At 46.3% G+C, this 18,565-nt stretch overlaps 1 protein-coding gene across 1 annotated transcript in view; it reads right to left on the bottom strand.

Annotated features, from left to right (window-relative positions):
• Positions 1 to 761: 761 nt before the first annotated feature.
• sms (spermine synthase) overlaps positions 762 to 18,565 on the bottom strand; it is a 200,369-nt gene continuing 182,565 nt past the window's right edge. The window contains exon 11 of the mRNA XM_072514447.1: positions 762 to 2,828. Coding sequence (XP_072370548.1) covers positions 2,798 to 2,828 — 31 coding nt within the window. The 3' untranslated portion in view covers positions 762 to 2,797. The remainder of the gene's footprint in view (positions 2,829 to 18,565) is intronic.

Below are 18,565 nucleotides of genomic sequence, written 5' to 3'. Positions count from 1 at the left end.
AAGTCAAAGATGCAAGACAATGCTTTGAATGCGAGCATTTGCAGATATTTAAGTCTTTACAGATCCAGAGATAAAGGGGACCTCATGTTAAAGAGGTGTGAATTGTCTCAAGCCAGGACAGTTGGTAGGATCTCACAAGCCTAGGCCAGATGGTGGGGGATGAATGTAATGCAACATGAATCCAAGGTCCCGGTTGAGGCCGTACTCATGTGCTCAGAACTTGGCTACACGTTTCTGCTTGGCAATTTTGCGTTGTCGCGCGTCCTGAAGGCCGCCTTGGAGAACGCTTACCCGGAGATCAGACGCTGAATTCCCTTGACTGCTGAAGTGTTCCCCAACTGGAAGGGAACATTCCTGCCTGGCAATTGTCGCACAATGTCCGTTCATCCGTTGTCGCAGGGTCTGCATGGTCTCGCCATTAATTACCTGCAAATGCTCGCATTCAAAGCATTAAAGCATGGTCTTGCATCTCTGACTTTGTCTATCTATATATCTAGTGTTTGAAACAAACCTGTTGGACTTTAACCTGGTGTTGTAAGACGTCTTACTGTGCTCACCCCAGTCCAACGCCGGCATCTCCACATCATGATCTATACTGTAAGGGTCAGTGGGGTATTTTTGTATCCCATAGCTTGGTGATCTTGCACGTTGTTTGACCTGGTACTGGACATTTCCCGATGGTATAAATGACACTTCCATATCAAACCTGGAAAGAGAACACTACTTACACCAGAAAGAAGCAAATGAGAAAGGCTGCAATGTTTTTGGTTTAAACAGTTTATAGTAGGATACAGTGCTGCATCAGAGTAGCCTTAAAATCCTTGATCAATATCAATGTACACACATTTCAACAAGCTCAAAGTGAAACAAAAATTCAATTTGTGAAGACTTTTATTGTAAGGTTGACTGCACTCTTTTTAAAACTACAGAACTAAATTGTCACTGATAATTCCAATATAAACTCTTGTGCTACTGCACCTGTTCACAGTTCTACACAATGGGAGCAGCATTTAGTGCAAAGGTTGAAAATTATAAATCTCAACTGTTGTCGTTGCCAATTGTTTGACATGCCGAAAGTGTTTCAGAAACATTAGAATTACAGTCTGCTGCTGTTCTCATTTGATGTAACATTTTCGAACTTGAGCGACAAGGCAAGGCCCAGCAGAAACTAGGACTGTGCTGAGCAAATAATATATTGTGTTGTACGAGGAAAATAAATAGGACACAAGTACATCTCTTACTGAAAGGCGTTCAAATTTCTATTGCTAAAACAGTATTGAAAAGTCCAGGAAGTGGGCATAAACAAACCTGCAATCAATTTGTCCAGCTCAATTTCTCCAAATTGAGACATCAATTCTGGTTCTCAAACTTCACTCTGCAACTTAATAGAATGAGGGTGAGGGGCAGCAGGAAGCTGGTCAATTTAAAGGAAGTCTCGACCATTAGTTGCTATGTTTAGCATCTGATTCAATATTCTGCACCACAAACATTTGCCAAATGGAAAAGATGGTGGTCCAGTGCTTACTTTTCAAGGTGGTTCAATGAAGCTGCAATACCGGCATGAAGTATATTGCCATTCGGGTTAAGAGATACTATTGACATGAAAACCATGAACGCCTGATCCACACTCACTGCGATTGAGACTGCCAAAAGATTGCCCTGGCTCGAGGATAACTGGGATTTGATTAAAATACACAGGAGATCGGGTAAATGCGAATGCAACTGCTGAAGGGTGATTAACTGTTCCCTGTAACTTAGAAAGGCAGTTTATGTGAAGTTTTTCGGTATTTGATTCAAAAGATCAAAGCTTCATGTTTGCTAAGTCTCCTTAGAGCTTAGACCAATTTCCAAAAGTTGTTATTGTTCCCATGTCTGCAGAAATATCAATGGTCCAATTTTTAAATGATAAATTTACGGTTAGGATGATACTATTATAACCTGTTGCTCATTCATATCTTAACCAAAATAAATACTGACAGGAGGTTGCTCAGTTCTCAGTCCTTGAGTGAAAACATTTTCACTCAGGCAGAAAGGAAAACAGTTCTGCTGTGATTAATGAATAAATAAATAGATCACCCTAATATTAGCAACTTCCCTGGACAACGAACAGCAAATAAATGTTCACACGTTGAGAGAAAATGTCCAAACAATGATTCCTTCTTTCTTTCCGTACATGAGGCACTCAACATTTTCTTATCATTGCCCCTTTCAAAATGCTACAGTAATAAGTTTATACCAAAATAACATGTCAATATTTGTGTTTATTCTGAAAACATAGCAAATAAATTAAAAAATCAATTTCCAAACTAATGATGGTTGACATATGAATACGAGACAGCAGGCTGAAATATGCGAAGACAATCAAGATAAAAACTTAACTGGAATAAAATATTACCCACCAAACACAAATTGTGAATTTGCCTGTCACACATTCACAAAGTAAAAGATCTAGATTCACATTTACAGCAACATTCAGAAGTCCAGTGCAGTCAGCATTTTGTTCTGCACTCCCATTTAAAATGTAAATGACTAGACGTTTTAAAAAAAAAACACACCCCAGCAAAATATACAAGTCGCGTCTTTCCTGAAATGAGAAATTGCGTCACAGCACAATGCAAGACACCTTGGCCAGCAGCCGCGATAAGTACACAGCATTTCTTCAGTTTGAGAAAGATCATGCACCAAGGTGCATGATAAAAAGCATCATGCAGCACAAAGCCCCGTCATCCTTATCATTAAGAATTTTATTGATTTTCATAAAATGACAACTCGCAACTTTCCCTTGAAAAGTAATGTGCTACTTTTTCCAAACGGTGTAGAACACCCATCTGAACAAGGAGCTTAAGGAAATCAAACTTTGAGGTTTACACACACGGCACAATAAAAACTCTTTATACTTCAAAATATTTAAGATAGAAGACAAACACTTTGATAGCACTTTTAAAATAAAATTGGGCCGTATGGTGGCACAGTGGTTAGAACTGCTGCCTCAGCACCAGGTATCCAGGTTCGATTGCAGTCTTGGGTGACTGCCTGTGTGGATGTCGTACATTCTCCTCATATCCACGTGGTCTTCCTCCAAGTGCTCCGGGTTCCTCCCACAGTCCAAAGATGTGCAGGTTAGGTGGATTGGCCATGATCAATGTGTGGGGTTACGGGGATGGAGCAGAGGAGTGGGCCTAGGTAGAGTGTCCTTTTGGAAGGTTGGTGCAGACTTGATGGGCCAAATGGCCTCCTTTTGCACTGTAGGGGTTCGATAGAAAATGAAGTTTCGCGATATTTTGCCAAATGACAAGGATGACAATGCAGTATGTCAAGTCTGTTGGTCATGCGGAATGATTTAGTTAGACTGCAACAATTACCTGCATTTATAGAACAATTTTTAAAGTAGAAAGAAATCCCAAGGCACTTCACAGAGAAGTAAAAATGGAAGATGATATTTTGATGGATTAACTAAAGCTTGGTCAAAGGGCTGGGTATTAAAGATTGTGAGGCCGTGGAATGCCCTACCTGCAACAGTAGTGAACTCGCCAACATTGAGGGCATTTAAAAGTTTATTGGATAAGCATATGGATGATAATGGCATAGTGTAGGTTAGATGGCTTTTGTTTCGGTGCAACATCGTGGGCCGAAGGGCCTGTACTGCGCTGTATCGTTCTATTTTCTATGTTCTATTGTCTTAAAGAAAGAGATGGAGAGGAAGGGCGTGCCAAAGTTGCGGCTTCGGCAGCTGAAGAGACAGCCGATAATTGTGGTGCAAAGGGGTGGGGTGGGGTGCAAAGAATTGCAGGAACAGACTTCTGAGGAATTAGAATCATAGAATTTACAGCACAGAAGGAGGCCATTCAGCCCATCGAGTCTGCACCAGCCCCTGGAAAGACCACCCCACTTAAGCCCACGCCTCCACCCCATCCCCGCAACACAGCAACCCCACCCGACCCTTTTGGACATGAAGGGGCAATTTATCATAGTCAATCCACCTAATCTGCACATCTTTGGACTGTGGGAGGAAGCCGGAGTACCCAGAGAAAACCCACGCAGACATGGGCAGAAAGTGCAAACTCCACATAGACAGTCACCTGAGGCCAGAATTGAATCCGGGAGCCTGGATCAGTGAGGTAGCAATGCTAACCATTGTGCCACGATGCCGCCCCTTAGAATTAGAATGGGACCGAGGTCAGAGAGGAGGTTAAACATTATGATGACAATATTAAATTGGATGAGGAATCAAGGGTGCAGTGAGGAGGAATTGAAGGAAATTATTACGAAAAAAAGCATTGGTCTGAAAGCTGATAAATCCCACGGACCTGATAATCTGCATCCCAGGGTACTGAAGGAGGTGGCCATGGAAATAGTGGATGCGTTGGTTGTCAACTTCCAAAATTGTGCAGATCCTGAACAATCCCGGCAGATTGGAGGGTGGCAAATGTAACCCCGCAATTTAAAAGAGGGAGGGAGAAAACAGGGAATTATAGATCGGTTAACCTAACATCAGTCATAGGGAAAATGCTAGAGTTTGTCATGCAGGATACGATAACAGGACACTTCAGAAAACATCAACTGGATTAGACAAAGTTAACATGGATTTATGAAAGGGAAATCATGTTTGACGAACCGTGTGGAGAATTTTGAGCATATAACTCAAAATAGATGGGGGTAAACCAGTGGATGCAGTGTATTTGGATTTTCAGTAAGTTTTTGATAAAGTGCCACATAAGAGGTTAGTGTGCAGTATTTAAGCACATGGGATTGGGGGTAATATGTTGACATAAGAATTGGTTAGCAGACAAGACAGGAAGCAGAGACTAGGAATTGGAGACTAAGAATTTATTGGGTCGTTTTATTTGAAAGAATTCTCAGGGACAGGATTTACACCCATTTGGAAACAAATGGACTCATCATTGTTTTGTGAAGGGGACGTCGTGCCTCATCAATTTGATTGAGTTATTTTGAGGATGTGACAAAGATGATTGCTGAGGGGAGGGCGATGGATGTTGTTTACATGGACTTCAGTAAAGCCTTTGACAAGGTGCCTAATGGCAGACTGGTACAAAAGGTGAAGTCACACAGGATCAGAGGTGAGGTGGCAAGATGGATTCAGATCTGGTTCGGTCACAGAAGGCAGAGGGTAGCAGTAGAAGGGTGTTTTTTCTGAATGGAAGGTTGTGACTAGTGGTGTTCCACAGGGATTGGTGCTGGGGCCATTGTGAAATGAAATGAAAATTGCTTATTGTCACAAGTAGGCTTCAAATGAAGTTACTGTGAAAAGCCCCTAGTTGCCACATTCCAGCGCCTGTTCGGGGAGGCTGGTACGGGAATTGAACCGTGCTGCTGGCCTGCCTTGCTCTGCTTTCAAAGCCAGCGATTTAGCCCTGTGCTAAACATCCCCTCGTCGACAAATATATGGATTGGATGGGTTTTGGTCTCATCTACTTACCACAGAGGGAGTGCAGCGATGGTTCACCAGACTGATTCCTGGGATAGAAGGATTATTGCATGAGGAGAGAGAGTTAGCTGGGCCTGTATCCACCAGAGTTTAGCAGAATGAGGGGATCTCTTTGAAACGTATAAAATTCTGAGGGGCTGGACAGACTGGATGCAGGGGTGTTGCTTCCTCTGACTGGCGGTCTAGAACAAGGGATCATAGTCTCAGGATACAGGGTCGGCCATTTAGGACTGAGATAAGGAGAATTTTCTTCAGGGTGGTGAACCTGTGGAATTCTCTATCAAGTCATTGAACATATTTATTAAGAAAATAGATTTCTAGACTCTAAAGGTATTAAGGAGTATGGGGGGCAGCACGCCGTTTGGTACTGAGATAGAGGGTCAGCCTTGATTGTGTTGAATGGCAGAGCAGGTTTGAAGGACAGCACGGTGGTACAGTGACTAGCACTGCTGCCTCACAGCTCCAGGGTCCCAAGTTCAATTCCGGCCTCAGGTGACTGTCTGTGTGGAGTTTGTACTTTCTCCCCGTGTCTGTGTGGGTTTCCTCCGGGTGCTCCAGTTTCCTCCCACAGCCCAAAGATTTGCAGATTAGGTGGATTGGCCATGCTAAATTGCCCCTTAGTGTCCAAAATGGTCAGGTTACAGGATATGGCGGAAGCTTGGGCTTAAGTCGGGTACTCTTTCCAAGGGCCGATGATGATTCAATGGGCCGAATGGCCACCTCCTGCACTACACATTCTTCTGACTATCCCGCTCCAATTTTCCACGTTTCGGTGTATTGAGCAATACCTCAACTTTGAAATACTTGTTTTAAAAACTCCACCCTGGCCTCCCTGATCTCTAATCTCCACAAGCGTGGCAACATTCAGATCTGCACTCCTCCAACACTGACATCTCCAATTTTAACTGAAACACCATTGGCAGCTGTGCTTCAGTTGCTGAGACACTGAGCTCTAGAATTCCCTCCCTAAATCTCTCCACCATTGCGTTCTCTTTTGAGATGCTCTTTAAAGACAACCCCTTTGACCAAGCATTAGGCCATTAGCCCAACTATCTTGCGTGGCTTAGTGTCACTTCTCATTTGATAACGCTTCTATAACATGCTTTGGGACGTTTTACTATATTAAAGGCATTGTATATAGAACAGTACAGCACAGAACAGGCCCTTCGGCCCTCGATGTTGTGTCGAGCATTATCCGAAACCAAGATCAAGCTATCCCACTCCCTGTCATTCTAGTGTGCTCCATGTGCCTATCCAATAACCGCTTGAAAGTTCCTAAAGTGTCCAACTCCACTATCACAGCAGGCAGTCCAAACTTAAGTCGCCTCTCATCCTCCTCCGCTCCAAAGAGAAAAGCCCTAGCTCCCTCAACCTTTCCTCATAAGACCGATCCTGCAAACCAGGCAGCATCCTTTCCAATGCTTCCACATCCTTCCTATAATGAGGTGACCAGAACTCCACACAGTACTCCAAATGTGGTCTCACCAGGGTCATGTATAGTTGCAGCATAACCCCGCGGCTCTTAAACTCAAGCCCCCGTTAATAAACGCTAACACACTATAAACCTTCTTCACGGCTCTATCCACTTGAGTTGCAACCTTCAGAGATCTGTGGATATGAACCCCAAGATCTCTCTGTTCCTCCACATTCCTCAGAACCTTGCCGTTGATCCTGTAATCCGCATTCAAATTTTTTCTACCAAAATGAATTACCTCCCACTTATCAGGGTCAAACTCCATCTGCCATTCCACGGCCCAGCTCTGCATCCCATCAATGTCTCCCTGCAGCCCACAACAGCCCTCCACCTCATCCACTACTCCATTAATCGCATATGTTGTCGCTGAGAAAACAAGAGTATAGGACAATGAGCACAAGGATAACAAGAGATTAAGGCTTGGTAAAAGTTGATATATGGGTAGCAGAGATTTGGATAACATACAAGCAGCAGAAATTTGGATGGTAATGTAACAATAGCAAAGATTTGGATGGTAATATATGGGTAGCAGATATTTGGATGAACTGCAATGCAGGATACAAGGCAGTGGAATCAGGCAGTGACAAAGTCATACATGCGGGCATTAGCAGCAGATAGGCTGAGATTGGGATGGAGATGGGTGATGGCAGAGGCATTGGAGGAGTTGAGGACGTTAGTGGAGACAGCAGTGTAGAACAAAGAACAAAGAACAAAGAACAAAGAAATGTACAGCACAGGAACAGGCCCTTCGGCCCTCCAAGCCCGTGCCGACCATACTGCCCGACTAAACTACAATCTTCTACACTTCCTGGGTCCGTATCCTTCTATTCCCATCCTATTCATATATTTGTCAAGATGCCCCTTAAATGTCCCTATCGTCCCTGCCTCCACTACCTCCTCCGGTAGTGAGTTCCAGGCACCCACTACACTCTGCGTAAAAAACTTGCCTCGTACATCTACTCTAAACTTTGCCCCTCTCACCTTAAACCTATGCCCCCTAGTAATTGACCCCTCTACCCTGGGGAAAAGCCTCTGACTATCCACTCTGTCAATGCCCCTCATAATTTTGTATACCTCTATCAGGTCGCCCCTCAACCTCCTTCGTTCCAGTGAGAACAAACCGAGTTTATTCAATCGCTCCTCATAGCTTATGCCCTCCATACCAGGCAACATTCTGGTAAATCTCTTCTGCACCCTCTCTAAAGCCTCCACATCCTTCTGGTAGTGTGGCGACCAGAATTGAACACTATACTCCAAGTGTGGCCTAACTAAGGTTCTATACAGCTGCAACATGACTTGCCAATTCTTATACTCAATGCCCCGGCCAATGAAGGCAAGCATGCCGTATGCCTTCTTGACTACCTTCTCCACCTGTGTAGCCCCTTTCAGTGATCTGTGGACCTGTACTCCTAGATCTCTTTGACTTTCAATACTCCTGAGGGTTCTACCATTCACTGTATATTCCCTACCTGCATTAGCCCTTCCAAAATGCATTACCTCACATTTGTCCAGGTTAAACTCCATCTGCCATCTCTCCGCCCAAGTCTCCAGACAATCTAAATCCTGCTGTATCCTCAGACAGTCCTCATCGCTATCCGCAATTCCACCAACCTTTGTGTCGTCTGCAAACTTACTAATCAGACCAGTTACATTTTCCTCCAAATCATTTATATATACTACAAAGAGCACAGGTCCCAGCACTGATCCCTGTGGAACACCACTGGTCACAGCCCTCCAATTAGAAAAGCATCCCTCCATTGCTACCCTCTGCCTTCTATGGCCTAGCCAGTTCTGTATCCACCTTGCCAGTTCACCCCTGATCCCGTGTGACTTCACCTTTTGTACTAGTCTACCATGAGGGACCTTGTCAAAGGCCTTACTGAAGTCCATATAGACAACATCTACTGCCCTACCTGCATCAATCATCTTAGTGACCTCCTCAAAAAACTCGATCAAGTTAGTGAGACACGACCTCCCCTTCACAAAACCGTGCTGCCTCTCACTAATACGTCCATTTGCTTCCAAATGGGAGTAGATCCTGTCTCGAAGAATTCTCTCCAGTAATTTCCCTAGTTGAAGGAGGTGGCAGGAGGCAGCAGTGGAGGTGATGAGGAAGATAGCGGAGATAGCAATGGAGGGGTTGAGGAAGGTAGAGCAGACAGCAATTGAAGGGTTGAGGAAGTAGGGCAGACAGGAGTGGAGGGGTTAAGGATGTTTGTGCAGACAGCAGTGGAGGGGATGAGGACATTTTTGCAGATAGCAGTGGAGTTGAGGAAGGTAGAGCAGACAGCAGGAGAGGTTGAGAAAGGTAGTGCAGACAGCAGTGAAGGGGCTGAGGAAGGTCGTGGAGACAGGAGTGGAGCGGCTGATGAAGGTTGAGGAACGTCATGGAGACATAGAACCATAGAACATAGAATGCAGAAGGAGGCCATTCAGCCCATCGAGTCTGCACCGACCCACTTAAACCCTTCCACCCTATCCCCGTAACCTCTCCTGAACTTTTTTGGCCACTAAGGCAATTTATCATGGCCAATCCACCTAACCAGGAGTGGAGAGGCTGAGGAAGGTTGTGGACACAGCAGCCAACACGTGGAAGTAGATTCCATGTATTCTGATGATGTCAGTGAACAGCAGTGTGTAGATGAAAAGGCAGAGGGTACAAGGATCGATCTCCAGAATTCTCCAAGAGGTAATATTGAAGAGGTTTGAAGAGGAGTTACTGGAGATATTTTGGCCAACACAGGACAGGACCTATGAGCTGGACAGTGTTGGAGGAGAGTAACAAGGCTGCAATGAGAACATCATTCCCGTACCAGCCTCCCCGAACAGGCGCCGGAATGTGGCGACTAGGGGCTTTTCATAGCAACCTCATTGAAGCCTACTTGTGACAATAAGCGATTTTCATTTCATTCCTGACTTTGATCAAGGCAGTTTCAGTCATGTAGCAGCGATGGAAAATTAACTGGAGAGATCCACACATGGAGTTGGGAAGAAAGGTAGACATGGATTTGGGAGGAGACAACATGCTCAACAATCTGGGCGACTCAGTAAAACTGACACCCAGGCAACAGAGGTGGGTCTCAAGAACAAGGTGAAGTTGGAGGTGTAGTAAATGGTCGGAACAACATCGTGGGCCAAAGGGCCTGTACCGTGCTGTACTGTTCTATGTTTTATATGAGCGAAACTGGAAAAGAACAGGGGCCATGCTGGAGGCAGATCACAGTCATTTCAGCTTCTAAAATACATACAGGAAAAAACTTAGCAGCAAACTTACCCACTTTTGTGAAACCACATGCTAAAGAAGCCAGAGTAAGAAAGATCCAGATTACTAAGGTGGATCTTGTTCTGCGAGGTAGATAGAACAGATTTGTAGGTAACTGCAAAGCTTTTATGGGGTGAATGGAACGTGCTGAATTGGAACAGCCATTCAGATGTAGATTATCTAACAGAGAATTTGTCATCTCCTTCGAGTCTATGTGGGAGTCCAGCTCAAGGAGAAACTGGATGCGCCATACAGATTGACCTAAATTTTTCAAAAATGGAACCATGCTGTTGGAATGTGGCCAAATTTGACAGTTTGGGGACGGGGGGTGGTGTGTGTGTGTGTGTGTGAGAGAGAGAGAGAGAGAGAGAGAGACACTAACCAAACACAAACATTTGCATCACATCATCCACATCACAAGGGACCTCCCCCACTCCAGCCTGAAAATGTTGGGACCATGGCCCAATGCTGACCTCTGCCCAGTGGTCTCTCAGTAATCTCTAATATTAGAGAAAATCTGACCTGCCGTGGCAGAGAGGCTTTGCCCCTCACTATCAGGACAGTTTAGCCAAAAGGATGGTCTTGTGCAGTTGCCAAATTTAACTTGGTAAATACTCTGGAGTATTATGAAGGATAGAGGAGGTAGCCATTTAGCTCCGCAAGTCAATTCTGTCATTCAATGAGATTACAGCAGATTTGTGACCGAACTCTATAGACTCAATTTTGTCCCACATCCCTTAATACCATAGAATAACAGAAGTCTCATCAACTTCAGCACCAATTGCTATTTGTGGAAGCAAGCTCCAAATCTGTGCTACTCTTTGGGTGTAGGAGTTTCCTAATGTCACCACTGAAAGGTCTGGCTCTAACCTTTTACCTCCTGTCATCCTAGTCTCCCCAACCAGCAGCAATATATTTTCTCTCGCGCTACCCTATCAGCTCCCCTCAATATCCTGAAAACTGTGACCAAATTACCGTTTAGCCGCCTCAATTCCAGGGAATACAACCAGAGGTTATTTAATCTCTCCTCATAATTTAACCATTGGAGTCCATATCCTTCTTACAAATCTACACTACACTCCCTCTAAAGTCAATAAATTGTTCCAACTGTGTGGTTTTCAGAACTGTACAGCGCACTGCAGGTGTGATGTGACCATAACTTTGTGTAGCTGTATCTTTTTAAAAATAAATTTAGAGTACTCAATTAATTTTTTCCAATTAAGGGACAGTTTAGCGTGGCCAATCCACCTAACCCTGCACATCTTTGGGTTGTGGGGGCGAAACCCACGCAAACACGGGGAGAATGTGCAAACTCCACACGGACAATGACCCAGAGACGGGATCGAACCTGGAACCTCCGCGCCATGAGGCACAGGGCTAGCCCACTGCGCCACCGTGCTGCCCATGTAGCTGTATCTTTGACCCTCTCATACTCTAGTCCTCTGCATATAAACATCAGTATTCCATAAGCCTTTGCAATTATTTTCTGGAGCGGTCCCTGGCTGCCTTGCACAGACAATAATAATCTTTATTTGACAGAGGTTCTAAACAGAAGGAAGGGATAGCCAGTGGAGTATGTGAAATGGCTTTTAAATGAGCCGCAGCAATTCCTATCATTCACGTGGAAGCAATGAAAAAGCACACTTTCAGTCAGAAGCTACCTGCTATACAGTCACTGTAACATAGGGCACCAGTACCTGCTTGACAGAATAATGGGCTCCACAAGAAGCCACGTGGAGATCGTGCAATGCACATTCACACAGATGAACTTGGTGTGAAATACAAATACTTTTTTTTTTTTTAAACTAGGTTTAGCACCATTACACCATCCAGATAACTTGGTGATATAAGCATTTAAAATGCTGAAAGGATGAGATGGGGGCAGATTGCTCTCAAAATAAGGGGCAATTTAGCATGCCACAACCATCTACCCTGCGCATCTTTGGATTGTTGGGGGGGGGGGGGGGGGGGGAGGAGAGGAGACCCACGCAGACATGGGGAGAATGTGCAAACTCCACACGGAAAGTGATCCGGGGCCAGGATTAAACCTGGATCCTCGGTACCGTGACGACTGCGTTACCTTGACGCCCCTAGATTAATTATAAGAAATTTGGAACAGAGGGCAGGAGAAATTCTTCAGACAGTTGAGAGATTGTAGACTTTTAACAGTTGAGGGAGAAATGGTCAACATTCAGGATTATATTGGATAGTAGATGAAAGAAATGGGGTTGAAAGATATCAGGAAATAATGTGAAATACCACTCATGCGAAGGGCAAATGCTGACAAGAACTGGACATGCCAAACAGTCAGTTTCCTGATATAGTTTCTATATATTTTCATGATAATGTAATGGTTAAAATTAGGGAAAAATTTCACAATTTAGAACGAACTTGAGAAACCACCTTGGGGAGAAAGTCTGGCATGAGCTGTAAAAACTACTGTCGCCATGCCAAAACAAGTGAGGTTGATCTACGAGTAAGGCTTTAAGTTCACTCTCAATGTGAGCCAAGGCCAATGCTAATATTGAAGACAAGTTCCAAGTTGCAATAAAACAGCTTCAGATTAGTAGGTTGCTCAGTTTACTGGAAGTCACCGCCCCCATTCAGATCTGGGGGGGGGGGGGGGGGGGGGGGGGGGGCGGTCTGCAAAGATGCAACACCGATGAAGCAGATAATTAAAGCAGGTCTTCTAAACAATTTCAATACTGAGTCACGAATAAGTCATCAAAACATACCTGGTTCAGACATCAGGACATTACGAATTTCACATGTCGTAGGGCTAAGCGACTTAAACAAAACCATTTCCACCTTGCAATACAATCAGCGAATTTTCACGTCTTATTAGGACTCAATCAGAATAGTTTTACAATCATGAATATCTATCTGTACACAGTACTCGCAGTCTCCCCAATGTCCTGTATAGCTGTAGTAGGATTTCCCTACTCCAGCCCCTTTGTAATGAAGGTCAACATTTAATTTGCAGGTACTACCCATTGTAGTACCTGCATGCTGGCCTTTTGTGATTCATGTACAAGGACACCCAGGTCCCTCTGTACTACAGCATTCTGCAGTCTCTCTCCACTTAAATAATATTCTGGTTTTCTATCCATCTTGCCAAAGTAGAACACACATTTTCCCTATTCATAGAATCATAAGAATTCCTACAGTGCAGAAGGCGGCCATTCAGCACATCGAATCTACACTGACACTTTGAATGAGCACCTTATCGCGGCCCACCTCTGTAACCCAGTACCCACACTCAAGGGGAATTTATCATGGCCAATCCACCTAACCAGTATAGCCACCTGGGTTGGCCAAGTCCCGATTTAAAATGGAGAACAGCAAAGGCTAAAGGGAAATTCAGCCAACACAGGCAGAAACCAGCAGGTGCAAGTTACTGTGTATTAAACTCTGCAAAAGCCCAGACAGCATCGATACAAGCAGCCATCTGCATAATAATGTAGCAGCCATCTACATACTAATAAGCGATCCCCGGGAACAATCGCAACATTTGGGACAAACAAAGCTAAGCCAGCAGGAGCCAACACAAAAGAGGTTAACGGACACCTCAAGACCGCCCATCGATCAGGGAACAGCTCCAGTATTGGAGAAATCGAACCAAGCGATTGGAATGAAGTCTAATCACTTGGAACCAGGTACAGGGTCTGCCCCAAAACGCTGGAAGCCCCTGGGGACTATAAAGTTAAGCCCCCAAGTTCAAATCGTTCTTCTTGAGCGGGTCACTCAGCAACGCGAACCAACCTTGACTGTGACCGGTTCAACTGCCGCCGATATCCAGTAAGTCTTTAGTCAACGCTCGCTATGAGATAGGCGCTCCTAGCTACCAATCCGTACCAACTTCGAATCCCGCAGACTCAGAACCCGAACGAAAGGCCATTTGTTCCCCTGACCTGGCGGGCCAGTCCGAAGCTAAGTATAGGCCTGTTCGTCGTAGAAGTAGCTTAGGCGTAGAATTTGTGCATGAGTAGCGATTACTGTGTATAATAAATGTGCTTTGATTTGAAACTTACTAATTGGTGTATTGAGTTATTGATCATTACTTGAACTTGAACCTCGTGGCGGTATCATAAAGATACCTGGCGACTCGAGAGCAAAGGTTATAAAACAGAGCCAATTGAACCAACCAAAAGTTAGCAACACCAGCACATCCTTGGACTGTGGGAAGAAACTGGGACACCTGGAGGAAACCCACGCAGACACAGGGAGAAGTGCAAACTCCACACTGATAGTCACCCAAGCCCTGATTGCTGGCGCTGTGAAGCAGCAGTGCTAACACCACTGTGCAACCCCAATATACTCTATCTGCCAATTAACCTACACTGCTTTGCAGGGGCTTTTTATCCTCCTCACAGCCTATTTTTGTAACCTGGTGTTGTAAGACTTCTTACTGTGCTCACCCCAGTCCAACGCCAGCATCTCCACATCATGTTTGTACCATCAGCAATTTGACTACAAACCAGTACTGGTCCACTCACTACAGTTTGCCAACCTAAAAATGACCCATTTGTCCGGACTCTGTTCCCTTTTTCCATGCTAATAAAGTAAAGTTGCCATAGCCCCAGACGGCCAAAGGTTGCATTCCCCTTTAGAACATAGAACGATACAGCGCAGTACAGGCCCTTCGGCCCACGATGTTGCACCGAAACAAGAGCCATCTAGCCTACACTATGCCATTATCATCCATATGCTTATCCAATAAACTTTTAAATGCCCTCAATGTTGGCGAGTTCACTACTGTTGCAGGTAGGGCATTCCACGGCCTCACTACTCTTTGCGTAAAGAACCTACCTCTGACCTCTGTCCTATATCTATTACCCCTCAGTTTAAAGCTATGTCCCCTCGTGCTAGCCATTTCCATCCACGGGAGAAGGCTCTCACTGTCCACCCTATCTAACCCCCTGATCATTTTGTATGCCTCTATTAAGTCTCCTCTTAACCTTCTTCTCTCCAACGAAAACAACCTCAAGTCCATCAGCCTTTCCTCATAAGACCACTTTGAGGTGGAGAAGGGATTTAACCAGAGGATCACCACATCCCAGGGACAAGGCTGAGAAGGAAGGGCCTTCATGAATAACCTCAGCCAGTAGGGGAATTGAACCGCTGCTTTTGACCTCACTCTGCATCACAAACCAGCTGTCCAGCCAACTGAGCTAAACCAGCCCTCAGTGCAAATATATCATCCCCAACACCATGAGCTCTTATCTTGTGCAGTAACCTTTATGTGGCATCTTTTTTGAAAATTTTTTAGAGTACCCAATTATTTTTTTTCCCAATTAAGGGGCAATTTAGCGTGGTCAATGCACCTACCCTGCACATCTTTGAGTTGTGGGGGTGAAACCCACACAGACACGTGCAAACTCCACACGAACAGTGACCCAGGGCTGGGATTCAAACCCAGGTCCTCGGCGTAGTAGGCAGCAGTGCTAACCACTGTGCCACGTGCCGCCCCTTTGTGTGGCATCTTATCGAATGGCTTGGATGTATACGCATTGGAGGTTAGAAGAATGAGAGATGATCTTACTGACACATGAGATGCTGAGGAGGCTCAATAGGGTGGGCGCTGAGAGGATGTTTCTCTCCTTGTGGGGGAATCTGGAATGAGTTTAAAAATAACTGGTCTCCCATTTAAGACAGAGATGAGGAGGAATTTCTTCTCAGACTTTGGAATTCTCTTCCCAGAGAATGGAGGCTGGGTCAATGATTATATTCAAGGCAGAACTGTGGTGATGTGCATCACTGTAAATACATGTAAGCTAGACAGACACTAGAGGGAGCACCAGAAACATACACACACACTCAACCAATAGATAAGTTAGATAGGAGGCGACCAATGGACATTCACGATACACAAGGAGGTGACACGACCACAGGGGGGCATTACACCAACCCATACATAAAGGACACCACACACATGATCAGCCCTTTGGCCAGTGGAGACAGTCAGTGAGGAGAGGCACAGAGTTGATTCATTATCACACCCACCACGTGGAAGACAGCAGCTGGTTAGTCAGTTTAGGTAGCTACAATAGGATTAGTAGTGTCGAACTCAAGTTATAAAAGTACATAGTGTAAATAAATGAGATGCAAGGTTCTAGTTTCACACCATCACCAGACCCCTCTCCCTCCATTACCCACTTACGGATCATCGCCACATTGGCTGCCCAATAATAGCCACACATTCGGCAGCGCCAGCCCCCCACCCTGTCCCTGCTACGCTCCAGAAACACACTCTTCACACTCGGGGTCTTATTCGCCCACACAAATCCCATGATGCTCCTGCTTACCCGTTTGAAAAAGGCCTTGGGGATCATAATGGGAAGGCACTGGAACACAAAGAGAAACCTCGGGAGGACCATCATTTTGACCGACTGCATCCTACCCGCTAATGAGAGTGGCAGCATATCCCATCTTTTAAAGTCCTCCTCCATCTGCTCCACCAACCGCGTCAAATTGAGATTGTGCAGGGCCCCCCAACTCCTAGCTACTTTTATCCCTAGGTACCGAAAGCTCCTTTCCGCCCTCTTCAGCGGTAGCTCGTCTATCCCCCTTCCCTGGTCCCCTGAATGCAATACAAAGAGCTCACTCTTCCCTACGTTGAGTTTATACCCCGGAAAGTCCCCAAACTCCCCAAGGATCCGCATGACCTCCGCCATCCCCCCCACTGGATCCGCAACAGACAACAACAGGTCGTCGGCATACAACGACACCCGGTGTTCCTCTCCCCCCCGGACCAGTCCCCTCCATTTCCTGGACTCCCTCAGTGCCATGGCCAGCGGCTCAATTGCCAGTGCAAACAACAAGGGGGATAAAGGGCACCCCTGCCTCATCCCCCGGTACAGCCGAAAGTACTGCGACCTTCGCCGGTTCATAGCCACACTCGCCACTGGGGCTCTATAGCAGCCTGACCCAACTGATGAACCCCTCCCCGAACCCAAACCTCCGCAACACTTCACAAAGATACTCCCACTCCACCCGATCAAAGGCCTTCTCCGCTTCCATAGCTGCCACTACCTCCACTTCCCCCTCCACCGAGGGCATCATAATCACATTGAGGAGCCTCCGCACATTTGTGTTTAGCTGCCTACCCTTCACAAATCCCATCTGGTCCTCATGAATCACCGCCGGGACACAGTCCTCAATTCTTGTAGCCAGCACCTTCGTCAGCAACTTAGCGTCAACATTGAGGAGCGAGATCGGTCTATACGACCACATTGCAATGGATCCTTGTCCTGCTTCAAGATCAAAGAAATCAGCGCCCTGGACATTGTCGGGTGCAAGGTCCCCCCCCTCCCTCGCCTTATTAGAAGTCCTCACTAGCAACGGGCCCAGCAGGTCCACATATTTCCTGTAGAATTCAACCGGGAACACATCCGGCCCCCGGGCCTTCCCCGGCTGCATGCTCCCCAATCCTTTAACCAGCTCCTTCAGCTCAATCGGCGCCCCCAAACCAGCCACCTCCTCCACCCTCGGGAACCTCAGCAGATCTAGGAATCATCACATCCCCTCCTCCCCCGCTGGGGGCTCAGACCTGTACAGATCCCCGCAGAAGTCCCTAAATACCTCATTTATTCTCACCGCACTCCGCACCGTATTCCCCCCTCTATCCTTAACTCCACCTATCTCCCCCGCTGCCTCCCTCTTACAAAGCTGATGTGCCAGTATCCGACTCGCCTTCTCCCCATACTCGTACGTCGCCCCCTGCGCTTTCCTCCACTGTGCCTCTGTTTTCCCCGTGGTCAACAGGTCAAATTCCGTCTGGAAGTTCCGTCGCTCCCTAAGTAGCCCCTCCTCGGGGGCCTCTGCATACCCCCTGTCCACCCTTAAAATCTCTCCCACCAACCTCTCCCTCTCCTCTCTCTTCTCCCTGTGGGCCCTGATGGAGATTAGCTCTCCCCTGACCACCGCCTCCCAGACTACCCCCACCTGCACCTCCCCGTTGTCGTTGGCCTCCAAATATCTTTCAATACACCCCCGCACACTCCCTCATCCAACAGTCCCACATCGAGGCGCCACAGCGGGCGCTGGTCCCTCTCCTCCCCCAACTCCAGCTCCACCCAGTCCGAGATGGCTATGGCCGAATATTCCGTTCCCTCCACTTTCGGGATTAGCGCCCTACTCAAAATGAAAAAATCTAACCGGGAGTAGGCTCTATGGACGTGGGAAAAGAAGGAAAATTGCCTGGCCAGCGACCTGGCAAGCCTCCATAGATCCACTCCCCCCCCCCATCTGGTCCATAAACCCCGAGCACCTTGGCCGCAGCCGGCCTCTTACCCGTCCTGGACCTAGAACGGTCCAGTGCTGGGTCCAGCACCGTGTTGAAGTCCCCCCCCCCTCCCCACATTATCAAGCTTCCTACCTCCAG

This window comes from Scyliorhinus torazame, chromosome 8, assembly GCF_047496885.1.
Source record: "Scyliorhinus torazame isolate Kashiwa2021f chromosome 8, sScyTor2.1, whole genome shotgun sequence".
Classification (NCBI taxonomy): Eukaryota; Metazoa; Chordata; class Chondrichthyes; order Carcharhiniformes; family Scyliorhinidae; genus Scyliorhinus; species Scyliorhinus torazame.
Note: the sequence above shows the minus strand (reverse complement) of the source record. Positions and strands in the feature narration are given on the sequence as shown.